Source organism: Zingiber officinale, chromosome 1A (genome assembly GCF_018446385.1).
Source record: "Zingiber officinale cultivar Zhangliang chromosome 1A, Zo_v1.1, whole genome shotgun sequence".
Classification (NCBI taxonomy): Eukaryota; Viridiplantae; Streptophyta; class Magnoliopsida; order Zingiberales; family Zingiberaceae; genus Zingiber; species Zingiber officinale.
Window position 1 is genome coordinate 1,629,705 of NC_055987.1, and position 18,382 is coordinate 1,648,086.

Genomic DNA, 18,382 nt, shown 5'->3' on the forward strand with positions numbered 1-18,382 from the left:
GCTACCCAGACATCATGAGCCGATGGTAATGACTCATACTCAAATACCAGGTCATCCACCATTGAACTAATCAATATTCCCTTAGCAATGAAGTCTTTCTTTTTCCATGCCTTATATGCATCAAGGTCATGCCTGTGCTATGCTGTGTTGTAGAACCATCAACCGGTTCCTCCATGAATTGATTTACAACCTCTAGAACTTCTTGTTCCCCAAGAACGTATTGTATCTTGAGATGTCAGATTTTGTAGTTATCCCCATATAATTTCTCTCTCTTATTGAGTTCAACTATGATGTTTTTAGTTGTCATGATCTACATAAATAAACACATTATTTATTATTTCAGTGTAATTCATATATGTGCAATTAATTATTGACTCAGTATAAATTAGAATTAGTTTACAAAATCAAGTGATAACATTGTTTCCACTCATCATTTGTATGTTCTAATCTAATCAACATTGACCAATCATATTGCACACATCTCATCTAATGAACGAATCATTATTAAAATGAACTAATCATTTTTCATATGAACTAATCATATGGATATATCAACTAATCATATTCACATGAACTAATCATGAGCAAGTTAGTTAATCATGAGCAAGTTAGTTAACACATAATATAACTGTTTATTTATCATAACTCTGTTCGTACATAACGATAGAAATTATTACATGACTCAAAAATTAAATGAGCTAACACTGTTCATATATAGCGACAGTAAACAGAACACTAGTAACATAGATAAGCTAATACTACGCCCACTAGGATAAATGCTAGAGTAGTGGGCAATTGTATCCCGTTTATCCCGGACTCTATGATGGGTGGATCAGCCTCAGACGTATCCATCAGATCTATTTCTGGATCTTCTACACACTCTTGAGGATCCTTTTCTGATTCTTCGGGATCCATCTCTAGATCCTCTTTAAAATCTTCAGGTTATATTTCTGGATCCTCTTCAAATTCTTTGAGGTTCATTCCTTGATCATCCTCAGATTATGCGGATCCATTTTTGGATCCTCCTCAAAATCTTGAGGATCCATTTTTGGATCCTCCTCAAATTCTTCGAGGTCAATTTCTTCGGGATCTTGATCCTCTTCAGATTCTTCAGGACCCCATTACAAATGAAGTAATTGTAATCATCCCAAAGTTGGAATGCTATCTTCCTAAGATGTTTCGACAATGAATAAACCACAACCCATCTTCTTTCTTTGTCCTGGACTGGATACCCTTCTTGCTCTAGATTCCAGAATAGCCAATCGAGCCGACCAATAAGCCTATCGACTCCGTGATTCGGGTCATATTCTAGCTTCTTGATCTCCTCCCATAACTCATGTTGTCGTTCATAGCAACCATTCATCATGTATATTGTTCTGAAATTGAAAATCATGATGTCAGTATAAAATCGACAGAGCAGTAACAAAAACCGATCAAATTCAATTCCCATATATAGAACAAATATATACAGAATACACAAGCAATTAAGAAAAATAAATTTTCTTTATTTGGGAAATTTCATGTGACTGACACATTATATCGGTCGATCAGAAATCCAGATCTTAAGCTTAGTCTATCATCCTCATTAGAACTAATCCAATTTGACATGGATTTCAAACATATGTTCTGTTATTGTTTAAGTCCATTTGAATCAATTCAGACTTATTGATTAAATTCAGGTCCATTTGATCAATCCAATGACCATTGCATTAAGTCCGATCCATTAGAACATATCTAATCTTTTTGATCAATTCTGACATAATAGAACTAATCTGGTCATATTTGATCAGTCCAACTTGTGTAATCAAAACGACCCCAATTAATTCAATACTAAATCGAATTGGTTTAAACCAAAAAATAATTTGAACCAGATCTAGATATTATTGAATCAATCTGGTCTGTTTAAATCAACTAATAATTTAAGCCAAACCTGGATTTGATTGGACAAGTTGGTCTCGTTCAATTTTCAACTAATTGATCCTCAAATTAATTAAATATGTATTTATTAATTAATAATATATTTTCCTATGTATTTAATTAATTAATAAATATATTTAATTAAATTTTAAACCACTATTCATGGATATTGAAAACAAAATAAAGTAACGAACAGGATTGTTTTACTGTGCTTCGCAAAACGAAGCACTCTTCATCGCATTTTTGATCAATTCAAAATTCAATCGATAAAAATATAACTTCTCGATTAAGCTATTATTTGAATCGATTAAAGTTATCTTAATCGATTAAACTTCTTCTTCTTCGTCTTTGTCGCTGACCACGACATTATTTTATTCTGCTGCGATGAACAAAGTTGCCGCGATTGTCGATTGTCAGCCTCCCAACGTGGTCGCTGACACTCTCCGGCTACGGAAGCCGATAGCCAACAACCTCTCAGGGCTCGACAACTACGGTAGATCACGATCCAGTCGCGATCTCGCCTGGCGAAAGCGACCGAGAGGTTTTCATTTCAACGAAGAGACCAATTTCATACTCAGGCATGACTCTGATACCATTGTTGGTTCTTTTTGACTGCATAAATCAAACATAAGATAAAGTTGTAACCACGCACTGTGATCTCCTGAAGAAATCGAAGAAGAACCACCAACGTCGCTGCTGCCGGAAGCACTATCACGGGTAACCAGAAAGTGTTTCAAGGTTCACGAACCAAATCCCCAGCCTCTCGGGCGTTCTCCTTTGCTCGACCAACACTGATCACCATCGCCTCACCCCTTATGCTCTTCCTCCGATCCCTTCTCATGGCTTGGACGCACCATTTATAAGAAGATTGAGGAAAACGAAGGGGGAAGGACGCACCCTCGTCTCCTTGGCGTTTGCAGCAAAGAGAGAAATGAAGGGGAAATGGTGCCCCTTCGTCTCCTCCACATCCAACAAATACAGCAAAAAAAATTCCTCCAACTTATCAAAACATGGCTTCAAACGAAGATTATCATTTGTTGTACAACAAAGGATATTCACATACTTCATATGATATTATTCACTTTGGACCTAAGTCTTTATGACTTTCCTCTTAGACTCTTCAAAGACCTTATGCCAATATAGATATTCTATATCCTTTTAAACTTATAATCTTTATCAAATCTTTCTAATATAAGATTTTAATTGAATCCTAACATCATTAGCTATAAATTTATTTATATAAACTCTAGACTCGAGCTTCATTTTCATCTTCTTCAACTCAATAAAAAACAATCTTCTCGAGGCAGAGAAGAAGTAGCATCTTCTCTAAGAACTTTAGAGTTCCATCTAGACTAATCACTTCCTTTCTAATCTCCTCCCTTTCTCAGATTTTTAGGTATATTGGATAGATTAATTAGCCTAAGGAAAAAAAAAATCTACCATTCGTGGTTTTTGAAGGGTACAGATTAGTTGTAAAGATTTATGCATGAGTCAAACAGTTTGCTTCATCAGATCATCTGCGTTAAATTTTAGAAACTGGCATGTTATCTCTGATAAACTTGAACTTGCTATTCAAAAGGAGGAAATACATAAATATTGTATAAAGAAAGAAGTTTGACATTTACAAATAATTTCTATATGTAAATACAAATTATCATGGGAGCTGATCAGCAACCCGAATCTAAAACACACGATGATTGATGAGTTCCAGAGTATAAAAATTGCATTTTTTTTTCTCTCTGTTTCTTCCTGTGTTATAGTTATAGATCATAGCTTACCAGTGGAGATCATCTCCAATTCTTAGCCATATATGACACTGTTCTATTTTACCAATCCAAATACTCACTTCTCATCTCCAACACTGAAATTGTATCATCGTCCACTACATCTCATCGGACCAATCGCTGAGCTCGCTGTCACAAAACAGGGCTTCCACCACACTGTCGATGAGGGAGTCGACAAAGCTGTTGCATCCCAGCGTGATCATCTGCCCGATTCTTATTCGAGCACTGGAGATCCTGGCGAGGGTGGCGGCGCAGGCGACGACTGCCACGCACACCCCGCCCGCCTCTGCTATCTCTTGCAAGTCCAGCTTCTTGAAGATGGAGTTTCCCGTCACCACCTCCACCAACACCGCCGCCGCAAACGCAACCTACCAAACTCCAAGATTTCGTTAGCTCTTCTTGTTCGAAGATCAGTTAATAAGTATGATACCAAAAGGGAGAACAGGGCACAAACCATGGCGAGGCGACCGGAGATTATCTCGAACTGCTGGCTCTTGCGCGAGCTCTCGACGTACTCGACGAGGGAGGCGAAGAAAGGAGACGGGTCTGTCTCTGCCCTCCTCATCAATCCGCCGTCACGCACCCCGTACGACCGCAGCGTGCATAGCCTGGGCTGGAGCATGATCTTGCCTCCCTCAGCTGGAGGATCCGGCAATCGGACTCTCTTCGGCATCGCCGGATCCTTGTTCGACGGCAGCAGCTGCTGCCGCCTCAGCTCGCACACGATCGCCCTCGCAACTGTGGCGGTGGCCATCGGAAGCGATGGAAGTGAAGGCAAACAGAGAGGAAGAAATTATTAGTTAAGTCGCAGGAGGCGATGCGGTCACTCGCCTCGCGTGAGCTAACCTTCCACCATCGGCGAGCACTACTGTCTTCGGGTGGACAGGTGGAGGGATGCGATAAGAAGGGGTGGGGAAGTTTGGGACACGGAAGGTGACGGGAACGCAGATTCCATTCTGTTGTCGTGTAGAACCCCACGTTGACGTCGCGGGAAGCATTCGAAGAAAAGGTCGGAGTCTGAAGTCGTCGTGGTTTTCTTCCACACGCAACCGTCGCTGGAAAATAATAAGACACGCTGACCGTGAGATCCTGATCGAACGGTTGAAATTTAAGGACAAGTTCTCTTAGGGATTCTTGTGACTGGGATTGTAAACTGTGATGTCAAATCACTTAAACACCCAATATATATAGTTTTTTTTTATTTGCAGGAAAATTATATAATAAAAAGTGTCATTTCCTTATGTATTAATCATTATTTCAAAAATTAATAATCGTTCATGATTTATCTTCTCCATGGTGACTCTGGAACCGAATTAACAGAGACACTAGGATGAATATATTCATTTTTTATCACCAATATAAGTTGGATAAGATAATATAAATATTACATATACATAAATTTTATCATGATAAAAGTATTCTATATTCATTACTTATAGTATTTCTTTATACCAAATATAAGTTTTTTTTAATAAAACATTGATTTTATTAATTAAACTAAACTAAGGATTTGTTTATATTCATTCCTTAGAATAATTTATTGACTTAAGAATCAATAGTTGTCGTTCAATTAAGGGAATTTATTGACTTAAGAATCAATAGTTGCCCTTCAATTAAGGGATATTGAACTTATGAATCATTACTATAAATATTTTTGTGGCTAATAAAATTTTTTTTTATAGTGGTGAATCGGTCATCCAAAATTTGATGTTATCCAATCCGATTAATTATTTTTTTTACTTAAGAATAAGGAGTAGTAGGATGTTAATTTGTGAATAAGGACAAAAAGGAGGACTTAAGACCCCTGCCCCCCTCTATGTACAATTAAGAGTTGTCATTTTTTTAAAAAAAAAAAAGAACAATAATAGCAATCTAAAAGGAAATTAGCACCAAAATTTAAGCAGGAAAAAGAAGAAGACCACCAAGTGTTATTATGTCTCAATCTCACAATAATACCAAAATATCTCTTATTAACGCACTCTTGACTTTAGATAATTCATCCATTTATTTCTCACAATTACATATACCATAAACTTAGATAGCAAGGTTGAAAAATAAGATGCTACGGATGGATGACTGATATGAGATACATATTTATGCGTAGACATCAGGATTGGCAAGTAGATATCCTTCGACAGCCTTGAGCACTCCGACCGATCCTTCTCTGTTGGGTTTTATTTCCTCTTCACTGAGATCTTGGTCCCCAATTGTTTCATACTCGAACTTGATCTTCGCAACGCAACTATCAGGACCGGATGGAACGAAGACGGACTCATAGGTGAATGATTGAACACGCACTCCAAGGAGCCCTCCTTCGACGGATGAGTTCTTAAAAGTGAATGTCGCTTCATCGAGCACTTCTATCTTGTTCTTGTTGAGGCTTCCCGGTGGCAGATTTGCGGCTGTAGAGTAAACAAAAGAATTCATTAGCATGTAAAATCTACCGTATCGATCGAGTGCAGCAAAAATCTTTAAATTTGATACCCGGAGCGAAGTAGAAAACGTTAATAGCTCCGACTCCCTCTCCAATACGCTCGGCTTTGGAAAAAAAGTCAGGCATGAGCTTGGGGTACAAGATATGGGGCTCCTCGATCGCTCCTTTCCAGAGCCGTGCAGCTGAGACATTGAAGGGGACCTCGACGGTGTAGGAACCGGAAACCATCTTGTCGCCGGAGATATACACTAAAAGGTGAGTGAGAAGAGCTGAAATGGGCAGTGGTGGATGAAGCGGAAGTGGAAGAGAAGGCTGCTTATATAGATAGAGAAGGCAGCAGCTAGCTGTGGTGCCGGGTCAATTTGGGCGTCTGAGCCAACGAGTAGAAATTTCGTTAGTCTGGAGGTGGATTTGTCTCAGTATTCTGGAAACCTATTAATATTAATCCGCTATTTTAATAAATTATTGGCCGCTGCTTTCAAATTGTCCCTGTTAGAAGAGTTCAAAAGAGTCAAGTTTCACAAATTTTTTTGAAGTGTTCTCCACTAAATGTTGAATATTGGTGCTCTGATAAAGAAAGATAACTCATTCATAATAAACTAGTCTAGTAGATTAAGGGGCAAGGCCTTATCCTCAACGTCGGCGACCAACCAAGTTTTTCTTCATTAAATGCACAACACCGTGAACACAATAATTCCGAATTCATATATGACTGTGCTTATTTAGCATTGGATTCTCTTATGGAATAATCCACAGTCAAAATCTGGCTGAAATAAATAAATGTTTAATGAACCGTCCAGGATGTTTCGATTTTTATTTTTCCTTTTCTAAAAAAATCTACTAAATGGAACAAATCTATCTCCGGTATTAAATCTGCTTAGTAAATATGGTTACTTTCGTTAACTAATTTCGATTCAATCGTATAAATTTTTTTCCATTGATCATTAGGATAACTCAAAAAGTGCTCGCTTTGGGCGATTAAGAAGTCCTATATTCTTTAATTGCATACTCTATCAAGAAAAAAAATTCTTATAAATTTATCATAGTTGGGAATTGAACTATAAGTACTTAGGTGACAATCTGAATATTTTATCGTTGCATCATAACCTGGGGTTAAAATAATAAATTAATTAACCTTATTGACTAGTACTGTGGGTGATCGGTTCGTCCTACAGAATTTTTCACCTTCTATCAGAATAAATTGGAAAGTACACGCGGCAGGTAGCCTAAAAATCTAGTATTCTTTGGTTCCGCATCCCATTTGAAAGAAAAATTTCTACAAATATATTATAACTGGGGATAGAACCATAAATATCTGGGTGACAATTTGGATATCCTACCTACTTTGTCATGTGATAAACGGTGAGATTTACTTGTCCCTAATATTTGCATTAATTTATCCTTACACCAACAGAAGAGGTATATTAAGGATGAATATAAATAAATATTTTAAATTTAGCTGTCGACCTTCTACTTCTTCCATTTCAAAGTCGACGCCCAAATTGACCCGTCGCAAAGCTGCAGTTGACCCGTAGAACATACGGTGCCTACGAGATCTATATAAACAATCGGTTCTTCCACTTCTTCCTCACCCACTACTGCTAATCTCAGTTTTCTCGTCACTAACCTTTCAGTTCATATCCTCGGCGACGAAATGGTTTCCGGTTCCTGCACCGACGAGGTCACTCTCAATGTCTCAGCCGCAAGACTCTGGAAAGGAGCGATCGAGGAGCCCCATATCTTGTACCCCAAGCTAATGCCTGACTTTTTTTCCAAAGCCGAGCGTATTGGAGAGGGAGTCGGAGCCATTAACGTTTTCTACTTCGCTCCGGGTATCAAATTTAAATATTTTTAAAGATTTTTGCTGCACTCGATCGATACGGTAGATTTTACATGCTAATGAATTCTTTTGTTTACTCTACAGCCGCAAATCTGCCACCGGGAAGCCTCAACAAGAACAAGATAGAAGTGCTCGATGAAGCCACATTCACTTTTAAGAACTCATCCGTCGAAGGAGGGCTCCTTGGCGTGCTTGTTAAATCACTCACCTATGAGTCCGTCTTCGTTCCATCTGGTGCTGATAGTTGCGTTGCCAAGCTCAAGTTTGAGTATGAAACAATTGGGGACAAAGATCTCAGTGAAGAGGAACTAAAATCCACCAGAGATGGATCCATCGGAGTGCTCAAGGCCACCGAAGGATATCTACTTGCCAATCCTGATGTCTACGCTTAAATTCATACACATCTCGCTCATCCAAACTTAGCAACTTCCTTTTCAACTTTGCTATCTGAGATTATGTTCCACTTTGAATCTTATTCAATAAATGTGATCAATAAATGGATGAATTCTAGTTACCAAGAGAGCATTAATAAATGTTATTTGCTGTTTTTGTCACTTGCTCTGTTTTCTATTGAGGAAAAAAAAAGGAAAAATAAGATGAAGACCTGAAATGATAACTGAAATAGACGAAGAATTCTATTTATCAAACCAGCTGATACTGAAATGATAATTTATTAAAAGTGGATTAATATGTAGAAATTGAAAAAAATTAACTATATTATTGAATTCAAAATTGATATTTAGAAATACAGAGTATAAAGTCTTATATAATTAAGTTATAAACCATAAACTCTAAATATAAAAGGGAAAAAGATCAAATTATCTTAAAAATTATAAACAAATAAATATATATAATCTAACATTTCCCTCAAACTCATGATACTACAGCTAGAAGTATTGAGGGTTTATCAGATAAGAAACGAAAGTGTGAAACTGAATGTGACTTGGTAAACATATTAACAATCTGTAGATTTGAAGGAATTAAAAGGCAATATAATGGTGTCAATCTAAAAATGATGACGAATAATGCGACAATCAATTTCAATATGTTTCGTCCACTCATGAAAAATTGAATTGCATGTAATTTGAATAGCACACTGATTATCACAATATAACGGAGTAGGTTGATGAAGAGAGATACCTATATTTGCAAGCAACCAACGCAACCAAATTATCTCATAAGTAATTGAGGCCACGACACGATACTCAGCTTCTGTGGAAGATCTAGAAATAACATCTTACTTCTTACTCTTCCAAGAAATGAGGGAATCACCAAAAAAAAACTTAGAAGCCAGTAGTAGATTTACAATCTGTAGGATCACCAGCATAATCCGCATCAGAGTATGTACGAAGCTCAAGAGATGAAGTTGAAGGAAATAAAAGACTTTGAAATTGAGTGTCTCGAAGATACCTAAGAATATAAAGAATAGTAGTCCAATGAATTGTAGTTAGTGCAACGGCAAATTGACTAACCATATGAACAGTATACGCAATATCTAGATGAGTCATGGTAAGATAAACCAAAATTCTAACAATAGTTCTGTACAAATTATAATCCGACAAAGGTGAACATTTGGATGGAGAATATCGAGCATTAGTCTCAATAGGAGTATCAATGACTCTATTATCAGTAAGACGAGCACACTCAAACATATCAGATATATATTTTGATAGTTGTCATTTTTACAATAGTTGTCATTTTTACAATAGGAGCAAATGTTTCCTCATAATCCATTTCATACTCGTGAGAATAACCTTTAGCAACAAGACGAGCTTTGTATCGTTCGATAGATCCATTAAATTTAGTTTTGATCTTATATACCCAACGAGAACTAATAGTGTATTTTCCTAGTGGCAACGGAACCAAATCTCATGTATAAGTGTATGCAAAGCAGTTAGTTCCTCAACCATATCACTCTGCCACAGTGGGTTACAAACAACTTCTCTATAGGATATAGGCTCAGAAAGACAATGAATAGATGCAACAAATGAAGTAAAAGAATGAGAATAACAAGAGCAAGCAAAATCTGGTAGTTTAGTAAACTTAGGAATACGAGTGGATTGACGATGGTGGAGAGAAGGATCATCTGCAACCTCAGGAGATAATTGGGTAGTGGCAGAAGGAGGAGCATGTGGAGCAGATATTTTAGGAATCAAAGTACCAGATTCAATTAAGTTACTAGTAGGAGTTGTGGGTGAAACTTCCTCAGTGTCGGTATTGAAAGGATCAATGTAAAGCAGATCTGACTTTGTCATATTATGCGAACTAGCTGGAATAGAAAAGAATAGATTATGTTCAAAAAATACAACATGTCGGGAGACATATAATTTTTGACTAACGAGATTAAAGCGACGATATCCTTTTTTAGTAACACTATAACCCAAAAAGATGCAAAGAGCAAACCGAAAGACTAATTTATTATACTCGACATATAGACGAAAGACAAAGCAAGTACAATCCCCAAAACATGCAAAGAGGAATAGAGAGGAGTATGTGTAACACCCCTAGAAAGCCTAGATAAGAAAGTGAGGATAATGAGAGTACGAATGAAAAGAAGGTGTAAATATTCTAAGTTAAATATTAAGATGGATTTAGATGATTAAAACTTTATGAAAGAAAAAATAAAGTTGAGAATATAAATCATCTATGCATGATTTAAAAGATATGAAATTAATATGGACAAAAGGAAGAAGTATGAGATAATATATATATGTATGAAATATTTATGCATAATATAGTAATATACGAATTATTATGTACAAAAGAAAATAAAATGTTAGAAGAGAGATTGAACCTTGGATCTCTTGTAAGGAATATGTATAGGATACCAAAGGGGATAGGAGAATTATTGATAAGGAGAGAAAGGACTAAGTAGTTAAGAATAAGAAAGGATTCTTTTTACTTAAAAGGAAAAGGAAGTAAAAAGAAGTAAAAATATACATAACCAAGTTTTGATCCTTGGTTCTCTTGTGGATGCATGCATATGTTAACCAAGTGTGATAGGAGAGGATATTGTAAGAGGAGAGATAGGAATTTTAATTAAAGGAAAGAAAAGAGAGAAATTAAAGGAAAGAAAAGAGAGAACTCAAGAAGCATTTCTCTAGAATATTCTTATCATTAAAGAGGAGAAATAAATAAGGAGGATGAATCAAGTCAAGTTTTCCTCCCCTCATTTTAGTATAAATAGGCATGGAGGGGTGACTTCAACTTCATCCTCAACTCATTCTCCTCCTCTCCTCCATTGGTGCCGAGAACTCACTCTCTCCCTCTTTTCTTCTTCTTGTTGCCGAGCAACACAAGAGGAAGAAACCTCTTCTTCCTCCTCACTCTCTCCTTTTTTTCTTTCTTTTTGTTGCCGAGCAACACAAGAGGAAGAAGCCTCCTCTTCTTCCTCCTCCTCTCCACCAAAAGACCTAGCCACTTCTTCCTCCATTGGTGCCGAGCAAAGCAAGCAAGGAAGAAAGGTCCACAAGCAAGTTCTCAATTCTAGGAAACTTAAGCAAAGAAGGTAAGCTTCCCCTCACCTGTGGTACAAGGCTTTATATATATTTTTCAGATTTTATGAGGATTTTAAAACCTAGAAACAAGTTTGAGAAAATTCGGTTAAGAAGAGCTTCCGAGATCTAGTGAGGTGTAACTAAGTCTACACTACATGATAGATTTTCTATACCATGATATGTGATAGCATAGGAAATGCTATACATAATGAGAAAAGAATAAAATTTATGTTATGTATATGTCATGATATGTGATAGCATAGGAAATGCTATACATAATGAGAAAAGAATGAAATTTATGTTATGTATATGTCATGATATGTGATAGCATAGGAAATGCTATACATAATGAGAAAAGAATGAAATTTATGTTATGTATATGCCATGATATGTGTTAGCATAAGAAATGCTATACATAATGAGAAAAGAATGAAATTTATGTTATGTAAATGCCATGATATGTGATAGCATAGGAAATGCTATACATAATGAAAAGAAATAAAAAAATAAAATGCATGAAAGATTGTTAGGGATATGATATGATAGTTATGCATGATAAATTATTTTTGTATGGTTTGTACCAAGGGTGGGCTCCGTAAACACCCCGGGGTCGATGGAATAAGACTCGGGCCTCGTCAGAAATGGGCTTCTGAATGCCCTAGGTCGATGGAGTAAGACTCGGACCTAGTATGTATGTATGGTAGGGGTTCAAGACTTGCTACCTTGGACCTACTTAAGAAGCGCGCGCATTATGTATGTGGTACAAACCGGGATCCCCTCTAATGATGATATGAATTTCAAGTACTTATAAGTATAAGTTTTCAAATTCATGATGCATTGCCTACATATGTGCTTGAATTATCTGATGATTAGATATTATGTCACGTGATATTATGATATGACTATGAATATGATACCCTTGTATGTCGTATGCTTATGATACATCGCATGATATTGATATGCAATGATATGAATTCGGTTTTAGTGAGTAGGAAAGGAACTTACTGAGCCATGAGTGCTCATAGCTTACTTTCCTTGTACCGCAGATAAAGAAGCTGGATGAGCTAGAGGAGCAATAGGAGGAGCAGATAGTGATGTGTGTGGTGGTGGCTCGGCAAAGAACGATCCGGACAAATTAATATGATTAGTTATAGAATCAACATATGCACATTTATGTGATATTATGCTTAATAAATTAAATTCTTTAAAGTTTTTATTCTTCCGCTGTTATAACTAAAGCATGTACGTAAGTAGTATAAGAACGTAGCGCCACCTTTGGTTGGGTAAGAAGGGTGGGGCGTTACAGTATGCCCATATAATTTTTCAAAAGGTGACAAGCCTGACTTGTGTGAGGCTGGAATTCTATTAATCACGTGAGCAGCGGTAAGGATTGCTTCCCTTAGGTACTAGGAACACTGGTAGGTAATAAAAATGAATGGGCTATTTCAACAAGATGCCTATGTTTTCGTTCATCCACACCATTTTGTTTAAGAGTATATGTACAAAAGGTTTGATGAATAGTGCCATCAGAAGTAAGTAAATGTGAAAAATAATTCGAAGTATATTCACCCCCAAATTAGAACAAAAACACTTTATGACACTAGAATATTGAGTTTTCACAAAAGCTCTGAAGTTGTTGAAAATGGTAGGATAATCAGACTTGTGTTTCATAAGACAGACCCAAGAGTAACGAGTACAATCATCAATAAACGAAACATAATACCTTGAACCCCCTTTTGTTGGAATAGGAGAGGGTCCTCACACATCAGAATAGATAAAATCAAGTGGAGAAGAAGAAAAAGAAAAACTTTTAAAAAATAGTAAGGAAGAAAATTTGGTCAATTTACAACCACTATAATCAGAAATATCAGAACTTTTTAAAGGTCCTAATACTCATGTAGAAGCTAAAAACTGCAAACGAGATATTGAAACATGACCTAAACGAGAGCACGAATAAAAAATCAGAAGATGAACGACTCAGATGAAAAGATGATAAATCCCACTCGAAGCTACAACTTCTAGTACTTTGAGTATATCTAAAACATAGAGTACTCCTTGCCTATCCCAATCATCCTCTGAGATTGTAGGTCCTGAATATAACAATTGGATGAAGAAAAAGAGACTAAGTATCTAGACTCACATAATTGACTAACAGAAACAAGATTTAAAGTAAGACTCGGAATATAATAAACATTAGTAAGAGATAAACGAGATGTAACAATTGAACCGACACCTACTAATAATATAGGAGCACCATCAACAGTCACAATAGATATAGATGAACGGGGAGAAAAAAAAATATAAGATGATAAATTAGATGACATATGATGAGAGACACTAGAGTCTAAAATTCACAATGATGAAGATATACCTGAAATATCAAACGATGACAAATCTATATGAGAGGAAGCTGACATGACAGAGGGTTGTGAAGGAAGAAATTGTTGAAACTGCTTCAACATATATGGATCAGATTTCCATGAAGCATTTGCACGACCATGCATGATGACAAAAAGAATAATGTTAAGAATAATCAAACTGTAAGGATACGCATCTGTATTATCTGTAAAAACTCGTGCAGGATGACACATGGTCACACAAAGAATCTGACATAGAAAAGGATGTCAAACGTAGAAATCGGCAATACAGGGTGTCAACACTGAAATCGACAGAAAAGAGTGTCGGTGCCAAAATCGACAACATAGGACGTCGACGTTGAAATCGGCAGAAATGAGCCTTGGTGCTGAAATCAACAGAAACAAGCGTTAGCACTAAAATTGGTAGAAATGAGCGCCGGCGCCGAAATTGGCAGGATAATGTGTTTGTGTCGAAATTAGCAAAAAAGAGTGTCGGCGTCGAAATCAGCAGCATAGGGTGTCAACGTCGAAATCAGCAGAAAAAGATGTCAGTGCTGAAATTGATAGCAGCAGTAAAAGACGACAGTAATAACATGAAACAATAACAAAAGCAGTAGAAAAAATTAGGCTAAAAAGACAAACCGCTCTGATACTATTTAGAAATTAAGAAAAGGACAAAACAAGTCATATTATTGAATTCAAAAATGATACTTAGAAATATTAAGTATAAAGTCTTATTTAATTCAGTTAAAAAATCCTAAACTCTAAATATAAAACAAAAGAATAAAATTATCTTAAAAATAAATAAATAAATATAATCTAACATAATTAATAATTAATAATTAATAGGGTCTTAGAATACTAAATCCAGAATAATGAAATATCTACTTGTTGACTGAGACACCCAAATTGACCGGGCATCACACCTGCTGCCTTATCTATTATATAAGCAGTCTTCTCTTCCACTTCTGCTTCATCCGCCACTTCCAATTGCAGCTCTTCTCACTAACCTTTTAGTGTATATCCCCGGTGACAAAATGGTTTCCGGTTCCTGCACGGATGAGGTCGCTTTCAATGTCTCAGCCGCAAGGCTCTGGAAAGGAGCGATCGAGGAGCCCCATATCTTGCACCCCAAGCTCATGCCTGACCTTTTCTCCAAAGCCGAGCGTATTGGAGAGGGAGTCGGAGCTATTAACGTTTTCTACTTCTCTCCAGGTATGAAATTTAAAGATTTTTGCCGCACTCGAAAAAAATACGATAGAGATTTTACATGCCTAATGAATTCTTATGTTTACTCTACAGCCGCAAATCTGCCACGAAGCTTCAACAAGAACAAGATAGAAGTGCTCGATGAAGCGACATTCACTTTTAAGAATTCAGCCGTCGAAGGAGGAGGGCTCCTTGGCGTGGTTGTTAAATCATATATCTATGAGTCCGTCTTCATTCCATCCGGCGCTGATAGTTGCGTTGCAAAGATCAAGTTTGAGTATGAAACAATTGGGGACAAAGATCTCAGTGAAGAGGAACTAAAATCTAACAGAGTAGGATCGATTGGAGTGCTCAAGGCCGTGGAAGGATATCTACTTGCCAATCCTGATGTCTACGCTTAAATTCATATACATATCTCTCATCCAACCTTAGCAACTTCCTTTTCGACTATGTTTCATTTTGATTTTTGTCACTTGCTCTGTTTTCTTTTGAGGAAAAAACAAAGATGAACATCCGAAATGATAACTGAAATAGAAGAAGAATTCTGTCTATCAAACAAGATACTGAAATGATAACTGCTCTCGATATGTTTGCCTCAGTGAATCTTAAATACAAGAAGCCAAGCCATTTCTTACAAGTGGATCAAACAAAATAGTGCCAACTGGCTTCACTGAATTGAATAATTTTCAGATGACTAAATTCTGTACAAAGAAAGAAGAAGAGAAAACATTATAAACTAGATAACAGCTTGCTGAAACAAGCAATGATTCTTTAAATCGATAGTAAAAGTAGCAATGATTCTTTAAATCGATAGTAAAAGTAGATACAATCTCCAGGAAGTATCTTCAATTGGGACGCCGTATAATTTAATTCAGTCAAAATTATAAAATTATGACTAATATATATTGTTGGACAGGGAATTTTAGCTGAATTGAAATTTTATAAAATTAATTTCAACTTATCTCGAGATGACCTGCGTAGATAATCTCAAACTGTCGGCCTTGAAAGTTAGGTTGAGCTACTATATTTTCCAGAAGATGGCTGCTTCGTATCACCGAGTCCCAGTCCTAGCCGATTGCGAGTGGCGAGTTTAGGGATGTAAATGAATCAAACGGTTTGCGAACTATTCGGAGCTCGATTCGGTAAAAAGCTTGTTCGAGTTCGTTTGTTTATCTTATCGAGCCGAGCTCGAGCTCGATTTCGAGTTCGACAGTTTTATCGACCCGAGCTCGAGCTTAAGGATATTCAGCTCGTGAGCTCGCGAACATGTTCGTTTATAGGCTCGCGAGCCAAAAAAACGAGCCTTAAACCTAGCTAAAAAACGAGCTCTAAAACGAGCTCTAAAACGAACCTTAAAATGAGCTTTAAAAGGAGCCAAAAAACGAACTCTAAAATGAGCCAAAAACGAGCTCTAAACGAGCCCGAAAACGAGCCCGAGCTCGCTTAACAAGTTAGGCTCGTTAACTTTGATAATCGAGCTAATAACGAGCCAAGCTCGAACTGTTCGCGAGCTTGATAATTCTAAAACGAGCCGAGCTCGAGCCTTGTGATAAAAGCTCGATTCGAGCTCGAGCCGAACTCGAGCCCGAATATAACTTAAACGAGCCGAGCTCGAGCCTAATATTGTTCGGCTCGGTTCGGCTCGTTTACATCCCTAGGCGAGTTCGGACGCAAGTCATCCGAGTGGAAGCCAAGTGCTCCCGAGTGGAAGAAGTGCCCAGATAGCCAAGTCAGGAAATGAAGATGCCAAGACTTGCTTTTAACCGATTTCCATCAAATAAATTTGTCTCATCTTCTACTGTGCTTCGAGGTTCTCTTGGGTCATCTATTTCTCATAATATAGCAGCCAGTCTGGCATTCGACATGCGCAGGGTTTTGCCCCAACTGGCCTGGTATCCAACATGCAAGTCGTGCTCATACACGAGTCAACTTGGTTTAATGCAATCCAGATCCTAGATTTGTACCCTCGCTATACACCCATATGTGAGAGAGAGTCTCTCCCTATGCATTTGTTCATATCATCAATACATGTGCAACAATTTAAACCAACAAACTTTCCATGAAATTTCCAATATGGGAGACTAAAGTCCCATTTACAATAAAATCTCTTCTTTCTTTCCATCTCATTTCCATTCACATTTCTAATAATCCCCACATGAATAGAAAAAGGGTATGTGATAGTATTCAACAGTTAATCCAGTCTTTGACAAGTAGATTTTACCCTTTGCTTACTAGCTAACAGTAGACACGGTGCCTTTGAACTATTCTGTCGTCTGTGTAAGCATTGTCATATCTCATCCAAAACTCTCCCTGATACAATTTAGTTCTCACGAATGTGTTCGTTCTTGGCCATGAACATGCCTAGTTCTATGAAAAGTTCTAAGAATTGTGTCTCCAATTCTCTTCTAAGCGGCCCCACTTCTTTCTCATATAGATGATCTTTTAAGAGCATTCCACATTACTCTACTAGATCATTAAAAATCGTGTACTTAACCTTCATCATTCACTGATCTATTGGGTCGTTCCCCTATAGAGAACAACTTTGTTGATGCATACCTAGTTCTTGGGATCTCCACTCTGTGTATGTTGAGTTTCCTTTGCATCAACATTTATCATCGACATCAAACTCATCCCTTATGATGAATTTGCAATTAACTCTTTGTTTAACCCTTTGGTTAGCGGATCTGCTAGGTTATCCTTTAATTTCACATACTCAATAGTGATAACTCTTGTTGAGAGTAATTGTCTAATAGTATTATGTATATTATGTATATGTCTAGACTTAACATTATACAGATGGTTTTGTACCTGACCAATTGCTGATTGACTATTGCAATATATGTAAATTGCCGGCACTAGTTTTGATCATCTCGGATAACTTCTAAGAATTAACATAGTTATTTAACTTTCTCACCACATTTGTCAAGAGCTAAAAACTCATATTCCATCGTGGATCTCATTATTATGCTTTGCTTAGAAGATTTTTGTGAAATGGTTGTGCCTCCCAAAGCGAATAGACTTAGAATCTTTTATGTCAGATATCCCGCTTGCATGGATATATCCTTCGATCCCAGCAAAATATCTTGTATAATGTAGTTCATATTCACAAGTATACCTCAAGTACCTCAATACTCTTGTTATCCCTTTTTAGTGCTTAACACTGGGATTACTCATGTATCTACTCAGTTTACTTACTACATAGGCTAAATTTGATCTTGTACAATTCATTAGGTACATTATACTTCCAATTACTTGAGAGTACTCTATTTGAGAGATACTTTCACCCCAGGACGTAGCATAGACGGTGAGTGCATGACATCTCTGGCGTAATAACTAGGGGCCAA

General features: G+C 37.0%; 4 protein-coding genes across 4 annotated transcripts; 2 read left to right on the plus strand and 2 right to left on the minus strand.

The window, feature by feature from the left end:
- Positions 1 to 3,495: 3,495 nt before the first annotated feature.
- On the minus strand, positions 3,496 to 4,538 carry LOC121998593 (stress enhanced protein 2, chloroplastic-like). The gene is made up of 2 exons (XM_042553580.1): positions 4,156 to 4,538; positions 3,496 to 4,069 (listed from the first exon to the last, which is right to left on the minus strand). Exons 1-2 carry the CDS (start codon positions 4,453 to 4,455, stop codon positions 3,800 to 3,802), a joined length of 570 nt encoding a protein of 189 aa, XP_042409514.1. The 5' UTR covers positions 4,456 to 4,538; the 3' UTR covers positions 3,496 to 3,799.
- Positions 4,539 to 5,596: 1,058 nt separating this feature from the next.
- LOC122015178 (pathogenesis-related protein STH-21-like) lies at positions 5,597 to 6,435 on the minus strand. The gene is made up of 2 exons (XM_042571937.1): positions 6,186 to 6,435; positions 5,597 to 6,103 (listed from the first exon to the last, which is right to left on the minus strand). Exons 1-2 carry the CDS (start codon positions 6,361 to 6,363, stop codon positions 5,796 to 5,798), a joined length of 486 nt encoding a protein of 161 aa, XP_042427871.1. The 5' UTR covers positions 6,364 to 6,435; the 3' UTR covers positions 5,597 to 5,795.
- Positions 6,436 to 7,721: 1,286 nt separating this feature from the next.
- On the plus strand, positions 7,722 to 8,529 carry LOC121998601 (pathogenesis-related protein STH-2-like). Its single transcript, XM_042553591.1, has 2 exons — positions 7,722 to 7,967; positions 8,060 to 8,529. The coding sequence occupies exons 1-2, from the start codon at positions 7,790 to 7,792 to the stop codon at positions 8,365 to 8,367; spliced, it is 486 nt and encodes a 161-aa protein (XP_042409525.1). The 5' UTR covers positions 7,722 to 7,789; the 3' UTR covers positions 8,368 to 8,529.
- Positions 8,530 to 14,812: 6,283 nt separating this feature from the next.
- On the plus strand, positions 14,813 to 15,557 carry LOC121998613 (pathogenesis-related protein 1-like). Its single transcript, XM_042553601.1, has 2 exons — positions 14,813 to 15,044; positions 15,132 to 15,557. The coding sequence occupies exons 1-2, from the start codon at positions 14,867 to 14,869 to the stop codon at positions 15,437 to 15,439; spliced, it is 486 nt and encodes a 161-aa protein (XP_042409535.1). The 5' UTR covers positions 14,813 to 14,866; the 3' UTR covers positions 15,440 to 15,557.
- The last annotated feature ends 2,825 nt before the right edge of the window (positions 15,558 to 18,382 follow it).